Source organism: Penaeus monodon, chromosome 42 (assembly GCF_015228065.2).
Source record: "Penaeus monodon isolate SGIC_2016 chromosome 42, NSTDA_Pmon_1, whole genome shotgun sequence".
Classification (NCBI taxonomy): domain Eukaryota; kingdom Metazoa; phylum Arthropoda; class Malacostraca; order Decapoda; family Penaeidae; genus Penaeus; species Penaeus monodon.
Window position 1 is genome coordinate 23381931 of NC_051427.1, and position 10119 is coordinate 23392049.

Below are 10119 nucleotides of genomic sequence, written 5' to 3' on the forward strand. Positions count from 1 at the left end.
TCCTCCTCCTCCTCCTTCTCCTTCTCCCACTCCCCTTCATTATCTTTAATCTCTTCTTATCCTTTCCTTGCCACCGACCTTTCTTCTCCTCTCTTCCTCCCTCCTCATTTTCTCCAACCTCCCTCCTACCTCCTCTGTCTTCTCCTACCCTCCCCCTCCTCCCCTTCCCCTTCCCCCTTTCCCCCTTTCCCTCTCCTCCCCTTCGCCCTCCCCTTTTCCCTCTCCCCCTCTCCCTCCTCCCTTTCCCTCTCCCCCTCTCCCTCCCCCCTTTCCCTCCCCGCGTCACACACCTGTCTGCTCTGTCGCTTTTGGTTACTTCATTTGAATTAATATATGAGACTTTTCCCTCTCGCTGCTATGGTAAAGCTGGGATTCTCATTGGTTGTGTCTGTCTGTTTGTTTGTTTGTCCGCTCGTCTGTCTGTCGAGTTCTTTGCTTGATTGCCTTTTTAGCTCTCGTTTTCTGTTTTTGTTTCTCTGTCGCTCTGTCGGTTTGTATCTCTCTCGTTTTCTCTCTCTCTCTCTATTTCTCTCTCTCTCTCTCTCTCTCTCTCTCTCTCTCTCTCTCTCAATCTCTCTCCTTTCTTCTCTCTCTTCTGTTCACCTTTTCCCCTCTCTCTCTCCCCTCTTTCTCCCTCCCATCTCACCTTTTCTCCTATACTCTCCCTTTTCCCTCCTCCTTTCCCCCTCCTCCTATCCCCCTCCTTCGCTCCCCAACGAAGAGAAATGACTCTCCAACCATCATATCTCTCTCTCGACTTGCTCAACCTACGCCATCCCCAATCTCCATTTCCGCGACACAAAGGCGGGTGTTGTTATGGCGTAAATAATTGCGTAAACAGCGCTCCGTACACAAGATGAAAGCATTATGATGACAAAGTGTCTAATTTTCCCGAAGAGCAGAGTTGCGGAGATGCGAGGGGGGGAGGGGAGGGGAGGGTTGGAGAGGGGGGGTAGGAGCGTAAAGTGAATTTTGTGGATGCGAGGATTAAATTGTTTGGAGGTTTGGTAATAGGGAAATGAGCGTAAAGTGAATTTTGTGGACGCGAGAATATATATTTTTTAGAAGTTTGGTAATGGGTGTACAAGCGTAAAGTAAATTTCGTGGACGCGAGAATAGAAATTTTTGGAGGTTTCGTAATTCGAGAGTGAAAAAAGAGAGAATAGGTTAATGGTTGGTAAATAACAGGGGGAGATAAGCGGAAGAAAATGGATGAATTTTATATTACGGATCAGTTTCGGATCACAAAATTAAATGAGATAAAAAAAAAAAAAGATTCCTGGACAAGAATGCCGGAAAAAAAGGGAATTAAAAGAGAAAGTAGGATAATAGGAAAATTATACGAGAGCGTCAGCAGGTCCATGCGTCAGTTTTACGCTCCAGCTGATGTCAAAAGAGAAGCAAAGTTCCCTTTATGACTGACAAGGAACGGGGGAACCGCCAGTGGTCAGCGGGGGAAACGTGATTAGTTTTTTTTCTCTCTGTCTGTCTCTCGATCTGTCTCGGTTTGTCTCTCTCTCTCTCTCTCTCTCTCTCTCTCTCTCTCTCTCTCTCTCTCTCTCTCTCTCTCTCTCTCTCTCTCTCTCTCTCTCTCTCTCTCTCTCTCTTGTCTCCAAGTTTTCCCTTGTGGCCTCGCACCATTATGGTAATCATGCAGACTTTCAAGTTTCATTTGTTGTACACATGTGTGTGTGGAATTTTGTGACGTCATCGTTCCTTTCCGTTTTCTTTACTTGTCTTTTCTGCTTCGTTTTCTTTTTGAGATGAGATTCCCCCCCCCCCCCCGCCTATGTTTTGGATATAATAAATTATAATATCAGATCTATAGTTTCTGAATATGATCTTACGAACACTCTTATATGTTTTTATATAGTACGTCCATTTCGATCAAAGGACAATAAAACGTTCTTATATATTTTTATATCGTACGTCTATAAACACGCACACTTAAAAAAGGAGACTTTTTTTTTTATTCCAAAACTCTCTATTTCGATCAAAGGACAATAAATTATATCCCAACACACGTACTCACTGACCTCCTGACCTCTCACTATAACCCCCCCTCTCCCCCCTCCCCCTATCCCCACCCACACCCCTATTCTGCTTCAGAAAATAATAATAATAAAAAAATAATTAATGCGCGCACAGTCATGCTATGTGGTAACCGCTAGAGTACTTTCTCTCTCTCTTTCTCTTCCTCTCTCTTTCCTCCTCCTCCTTCTCTTCCTCTTCTTCTTCACCCTCCTCCAGTTCCTGATCTTCGTTCCCTTCTTCTTTTTGTTCCTCTTCTTTTTATTCTTCTTGATCTTTCTTTTTTTATTTTTCTTCTTCTTCTTCTTCTTCCTTTTCTTTTTCTCTTCTTCCTCCTTCTATTTCCATTTCTTCTCCTCCTCCTCCTCCTCCTCCTCCTTATATTTCCATTTCTTCTTCTCCTCCTCCTCTCCCCCTCCTCCCCCTCCCCCTTCTTCCCCCTCTCCCCCTTCTCCCCCCTCCCCTTCTCCCCCCCCCTCCTCCCCCTTTCGCTTTGCTTCAGGTATTTTTTGAGGTTTTTGTGGCGGGAAAAAGAAGATGATTTGACATTAACCTTCGCCATTTTCCAAAAATCATCGTGTCAAGGTCGATGTTTGTTCTCGTTATTATTATTATTTTTATATATATATATATATATATATATATATATTTATTTTATGAAGTATTAAAGCGTTTTTTTTATATGTTTTATGAAGTTGTGGTTATTTCTGTGATATTCCCTTTTTTTATTTAGTTTTTGTATTTGTTTTTAATGTTTTATTTTTCTTGTGGATGATACTGAAAGGAAACAAAAAAAAATGCATTAGAAAAAAAATAATGATAATATTGGTAACAATAATGAGAACAATAATCATAATATTGATAATAAAATTATAACAATAATAACAACAACAACAATAAACATTGCATAATTCCTTCAAAAACATGCAACCAAAGGCACCAGAGCGAAACTGAACTTGCAACATGCAACGGGAAACGAGCAATTGCAAACCTCATACATATAACAAGCTCATACGCTGAAGGTAATAGTTTCAATAACAATTTGATAATAGTCTGTAATACTGTGAATTATACTGTACTATGGGATATACACTCGATGATTACAGAATAACCTCAGCGTATTTTGTGCGCGTGTATTGTGGTTATTGGTTTGCTTTGGTGACTGCTTTTTATTCTTGCGTTTTTTTGTATTTATAATTGTGTGTGTGTAGTAGATATGTTTGTTTATCTATCTATATCTCTATCTGTTTATCTATTTATCTATTAGTCTGTCTCTCTATCTATCTATCTCCCTCGCTCTCTCTCTCTCTCTCTCTCTCTCTCTCTCTCTCTCTCTATATATATATATATATATATATATATATATATATATACACACACACACACACACACACACACACACACACACACACACACACACACACACACACACACACACACACACACACACACACACACACACACACACACGCATGAGTAAGATATTCACCTTTATAAATACATTCTCATCTAATTCAAACAAACGAATAGGCAATAAGCAAATGTAATAATGATAAGAAGAGCAAATCATAAGAAAAACAGAACAAAAAAAATGGATGTCGAAAATACGAAAAAGATTGAGATTGTGGCGCAGACGAATCGCCTAACCTCTCATATGACTAAGCGGTTTTCAACACCAATGTCATGGTATCTTATATAACGTAACGTAACGTAACGCTCTGTAGGTGAATAGGAAGTCTTAGACTAACGTATTTCATTCCCTTTGTTCATAATTTTTAAAGCGTGTGGATGTGTACATTAATGTGGAATCAAAGTGTGATTAAATGTGCAGGAAGAGGAGGGTTGAGGCTGAGTAGATCCAACACAGTTTCAAAGAGTTTTGTGTTGTGATTTAACTGAATATTCATCAATTGACCTTTGCTTTTCGTTTTCTCTCTGTTCCGCGTTTCTTATTTTCTCTTTCTTTTGATCTTCAGTCTAACGGTTTTCACTCCCGCTCTCTGTCCTCTTCTGTATACTTGTGTCTCTTGTTTATTCATCTTTTTCAATTCTCTTTTCTAGGCTTATTTATTCATATTATTTCGTTTTATTTCCGTTTCACTTGTTTGCTGTTTATTTTTTTTTCGTAGTCTCTATCCCCTCCTTCCTCTATTTCTCGTTCGTTCTCTCATTTCACTTTTCCCTTCAGTTTTATCCTTTCTCACTTTTTTTCTCCTCCTCCTTCCATCTCCTTTATCAACCCCTTCCACTCCTCCTTTTATACCCCAATTCCACCTGCCCCCCCCCCCTTCCTTCCCTCCATACCCCATCCTCTTCAATGCCCCTCCCCTCCCCCTTTCTTCAACATACCCTCCTCCCCCCTCCCCTCCCATTACCCCCACCCCCATCCCCCTTTCAATGCCCACCCAGCGACCCACGAATCCCTGGCGGATGCCCCCAGACAGCGAAAGTTGCAACGGCCGCCTGCAAGCCGCGTAACCCAGACTTTCTCTCCCGTATGCGATGCTCAGCACGTCGGGCCCGGCCTCGATTCCTGGGGCGAAATCTGCTCCTCCTCCTCCTCCTCCTCCTTCTCCTTCTCCTTCTCCTTCTCCTTCTTCTTTTTCTTCTTCTTCTTCTTCTCCTTCTCCTCCTTCTCCTTCTTCTTCTTCTTCTTCTTCTTCTTCTTCTTCTTCTTCTTCTTCTCCTCCTCCTCTTCCTCCTCCTCCTCCTTCTCCTCCTCCTTCTCCTTCTCCTCCTTCCCTTCTCCTTTCCTCCTTTCTTCCGCCTGCTCCCCTTCCCTGCTTTTCTTCTTTTATCTTCTTTCCTCCCTTATTCTTGTCCTCTTGCCTTCTTCTTCTTCTCTGTCTTCTTTCCTTCTTCTCCTCTGTCTTCTCCTTTCCTCCTTCTTTTATCTCTTATTCCTTCTTTTTCTTCTCTTCTGTCTTCTTCCTCCTTTCCTGTCCGTTCTTCTTCTCATTCCTCCTTCTCTTCTCGTTTATCTTCCCTCCCCATTTCCCTCTTCTTTCCACCTTTCCGTCTTCTCCTTCCACTCTTCTAACCTCATTCCTTCTACCTCCTTTCTTTATTATTTTCACCAATCTTTTTTATTCGCTTATCTATTCTCATTTCTCGTCTCCTACTTTTTTCTCTCTGTATTTTTCTTTTATCGCGTCAGCTGGTCCAAAGAGGATGAGGGGGAGGAGGAGGAAGGGGGGTAGGAGGAGGAGGAGGAGGAGGAGGAGGAGGAGGAGGAGGAGGAGGAGGAGGAGGAGGAGGAGGAGGAGGAGGAGGAGGAGGAGGAGGAGGAGGAGGAGGAGGAGAAGGAGGAGGAGGAGGAGGAGGAGGAGGAGGAGGAGGTGGAGGAGGAGAAGGAGGAGGACGAGTAAAGACTGCGCATTTTTTCTTGTGTTTTCTATCTTCATTTTTTTTTTTTTTTTTTTTTTCATCCTCACGTTTTCCTCCATATTTTTTTATCATCTCAATTTCCTCTATTGTTCGACATGAGATAACACCAGATTATCTGCGATTTCCTTTCAACAGTTACTAAAAAGAAAAAAAAAATCCCCTCCCCTAAAAAAAGCGATATTGATAATAGTAAATCCTATAAAGAAAAAAATCTGGAAGTATCTAGAAAGCAGACCTTTTGGCGCGTCTTCTGTTGCAAGGTCATGACCCAACATTGTACTTATGTTAAGGTCACTAGCCTCCTGATCTCATGGTAGGGGGCGCTGCGTGAGAGAAAATAGTGTGGGAAGAGAAAGGGAAAGAGAGATGCGGACACACTGAGAGAGAGAGAGAGAAAGGAGAAACGAGAGAGAGAAAAAAAGGGGGGGATTTAGATTTATCTCAGTCTCGGCGACTCGCTCTTTCGTTTGCGTTTGACTTAGGTCTCTCTCTCTCTATTTCTCTCTGTTTCTTTCTTTCTCTCTCTCTCTCTCTCTCTCTCTCTCTCGTTTTCAAATGAATTGCAAAGCTACGTAAATCGTGCTCATTTATAACATTTACACAAATTCGCCACTGCAGCACACGAAAGAAACAAATCATGACTAAGATTCTAAGAGAAGAAAAAAAAAACAAAGGAATTTCGAAAAGAAACGATACAGGCGCCGTTTTCGAAGCCGCTTCCGCCTCGCCAACGCAAGGGCGGCGCTAGTAATGTGGTTTCTTCTCGATGTGATGAATGAAAAGGTGTTTCTTTTCCTTTTCCTTTCCTTCCTCTCTTGCGCAGGACGTGTTCATCATCTATTTCCAGGTCACGCAAAACCTCTAATGTAATTATATGTCGGATCTCATGACGTGAATCCGTGCATTAGTCTTACAAGAACGCTGTCTGCGCGACTACTGATTTTCGAGACGGATTATCGTACTTGCGCATGACAGATGATCGAACCATGCATAACTGCGTGGAAAGCTGATTTGAAAATTATGCAGGAACAAATGGGGGTGTTTCTTTATTGCCCTCGGAACAAGAGGCTATAAAAGGGAAGAGGCATTTCTGAATGGGAAATATATTGGAATTAACTAAGCCTCCAGTCTCGGTTTTATATTCCACTCACATCAATCACTTCCCAACCCCAATCCTAGCAAGATAGAAATAAAACCACACTCAGCCTGCAAAACCATACATTAGAAGCCATACACGTACAAAAAATAACCACATCAACCATCGCAATCGGCAATTTTCGGGCCTCATTTAAAGGAAATTGGCCCTCAAATAAAAGCACTTCTCAAAACGAGTCACCAGACGCCATCTTGCTTACCGCCGCCATCAACGGAGATGTCAACCTGTTATTACGGCAGATAAACTGAACGGTAACTCATGCTAATGGGCTGTGTTGAGCTGATCATCGCAGCTCCACTCCCGAAGACGAGAGAATCACAGGCGCTAATGGGATAATAGTTATAATAGTGACGAGGCATTTGGTTGCGCATGTGTCGAGCTTTTTTTTTCCCGCCATTGATGTTGGACTTTGAAGCTATATTTTTAACTTTTATTTTTTCTCTCTCTCTCTCTCTTGTTGTCATTAATGTTCTAATAAACGTTATTTAGGCGAGATTTGATATGATGAGTATCATTCCCCCAGGTGATTCCCATAAACAAAAGCATTACGCGATTCTAACCCTTAATAACATACAGTAAGATTAGGTGAAACCTTTTTTTCTCTTTTTTGTGGGTGTAAATTAAAGGGCTTGGTATTTCCATCAGATGACAACCAATTTGTCATATTAAATGCACAAGAGTGTTATTTCCTCTTACGGTGAACCATAGCACTTGATTTTTTTTTTCTGTAACCCCAAAAAAGCATAACCAAGGCAACAATAATGATATGATATTGCGTCCGATCACAATATCCAAACCGCTCTCCGGAAACAGGAGAAAATGAGAGGGAGAAAGGGGGAAAAATTCTTTAACATTCTTACCACCTGTCCACTCCGCCCTTCCCCCTCCCCCTTCCCCAACTTCTCCAAATTAATGGAAAAGGAAAGTGAAGATGACTAGGCTGTTCCATATATTTTTTGCCCCCCAATCTCATTCCCACCATTACCACGGGTTACCGCTTGCCTACCCCGCGGCAAAGCATATGTGGTGTGGTTTAGACGTGCGTATGGTAGGCCCGCCTGGCTTATTTTGGCCGCTGCTCTGCCTCCCTTTCATTACGCCGATGTTATGCCTCCGAGTGAGCTTAATTACTGGGTTTTGAAATATAGACAGAAGCGGGGGAAGGGTGGAGTGGGGGGGGGAGGAAGATTTCTACATTTTTTTTCTCTCTCTAGAGAAATGGTGACGGTGTTTTTTTGTTTATTTATTTATTTATTTATTTATTCTTATTCTTATTCTTATTCTTATTCTCATTATTATTTTTTATTTATTTTTTTTTATTATTATTATTATTACTCTTTCTTTTTGTTGTATGTTTGGTTATGTGTTTTTGTTGTTGTTTTTTAAGGGAAATGAGTGGCAAAAATTTCACACGCTTCTGGATGCGTCTGGGATCCATCACATTGCGTTTCCGGTGGACTCGTGACCTACATATTTTCGGTTACATTAGATACACCTGTCTCCACTACAGCATATTTATTCCCCTTTTCAAAGTGCCTTTTTCTTTATTTCTCTCTTTTTTTTCCCCATGTCCTTGTTCTTTGCCTTTTGATAGCTCGCGCCTTGGTTTCCTTAGTCTTGAGCGTATTCTTTTGTTTCCCGAGGTGGGATCGAAGACTACTTATACCTCAGCTTGCGGTACTGGATCCTCCTTCCGAATCCTCTTTCTTGTCTTCAGATTTCTTTCCCGGAAGCGAGACTTCCTCTGCTCACATCCACTTATAATTCATATTCCGGCCTCCCCTTCCCTCCCCCCTTTTACCTCGCTTTCCTTCAGACCTCTCATAAAACATCCTTTTAAGTGGAGGTATCTGAATTAAGCGAAGAAAAAAAGTAGAAAAAAAAAGATTACTTAGCGTTCTACATTACGAAAGAAAATGGACGGTCCAGAGACGGCGAGCAATCATCCGCCATTTTTTTTCTCTCTCTCTCTCTTTTTTTTTTTTTCTGAAAGCGCTCTGACCAACTTTTGCCCTTAACGACCACATCCGTAAGGGCTACGCGGCCACTGGCAAAGCATCAGAACATGAGTCTTATAGCAGTACACGTGCGATAGGGAAAGTGGGTAATATGGGTATGAACGACTGACCCGCCTTTCTCTCTCCTCGCTTCGCCTTTATCACGTGGGTACATAAGAGCGAAATTCCACGCTCTCTCTTCCCGTATATAACCTGGGAAAGTTTTTCTGCCGAGAGGACGTACCCATTTGAATACCACGCGTGTGACGTCATAGCAAGGGTCTAGTAAACACTGAATTTCTATATTCCAAGACTAAATGTTTTTTTTTTTTTTAATATTTCAAGAGTTTTTCTAATTCAGTCTTCTTCATTCGCAATAGAATATGGACTATTTAGTTTGTTTTTTTTTTTTTCCTTTAAGAACAATTTACATTTTAGAATTTACAGTTTCGGTTTGGTGATACAATAATTCACTCTTGTTCCTAAATCTCAATCGTCCTTCAGTTTCAGTATAACCAGATGATAATAACAATAATAATAATAATGATAATAATAATAATAATAATAATAATAGTAATAATAATAGTAATAATAATAGTAATAAAGAGAAAAAAAACATATCATAACAATAAATAAACCATCCCTTGCCTTACAACATAATCCCCCCAACCTCTCGTGGTCTTCCTTCCCCCCCCCCCTTTCCCCAAGACACTTTCCCGAGCCCCTGAACGTGACTGACGCTCTCCTTCCCCCGCAGGTGTTCGTCCTGGCGGCCGCGCTGGCTGCCGTGGCCTCCCTGCCGCAGCCCAGCCACGACCCCGTGATGCAGGGGCGCTCGTACCCCGCCCCCGTCTACGGCCCTCCCCCTCCCCCTCCCCCTCCGTCCAAGGGGAAGGGGGGAGGCGGAGGCAAGGGCTTCTTCGACTTCGACATCTTCAAGGGCATCAAGGACCTGTTCAGCTTCGGGAAGGGCAAGGGGGGAGGCCAGGAGTACCACCCTGCCCCCCGCCCCTCGTACGGGCCCCCTCCCCCCCGCCCTGCCTACGGGCCTCCCCCTCCCAAGGGCAACTACGGCCCTCCCCCCAAGGCTCCCTTCCCGTCCAAGGGTAAGGGCCAGGGCAAAGGCCAGGGCAAGGGCTCCCATGGGCCACCTCCTCGCCCCATCGCTCCCCCCAAAGGCCATTATGGCCCCCCACCCCCTGCTCCGCCCAAGGGGAATTATGGCCCTCCACCTGCTCCACCCAAGGGACACTATGGCCCTCCCCCCGCCCCACCCAAGGGAAACTATGGCCCACCACCACCACCACCTAAGGGAAATTATGGCCCTCCCCCCCCCCACCCAAGGGAAACTATGGCCCCCCGCCTCCTGCCCCCCACGGTTCCTACGCCCCCCCTCCCACCCCTGTCGCCCCCTCTCCCTCGTACGGCGTCCCCCAGGCCCCCCAGCCCGGCTACGGCTCCCCCAAGCCAGGAGACATCATCGCTCCTTCAGCGCCTTCGGGTAACTACGGACCCCCACCCGTCCCTCTGCCCGTCCCCGTCCCCTCG

General features: G+C 43.7%; 1 protein-coding gene across 1 annotated transcript in view; it reads left to right on the forward strand.

Moving 5' to 3' along the window:
- Positions 1 to 10076, forward strand: part of LOC119599212 (formin-like protein 20) — a 30270-nt gene extending 20194 nt beyond the window's left edge. Inside the window, exons 2-4 of the mRNA XM_037948953.1 lie at positions 9329 to 9391; positions 9512 to 9893; positions 10009 to 10076. Coding sequence (XP_037804881.1) covers positions 9329 to 9391; positions 9512 to 9893; positions 10009 to 10076 — 513 coding nt within the window. The remainder of the gene's footprint in view (positions 1 to 9328; positions 9392 to 9511; positions 9894 to 10008) is intronic.
- Positions 10077 to 10119: the final 43 nt, after the last annotated feature.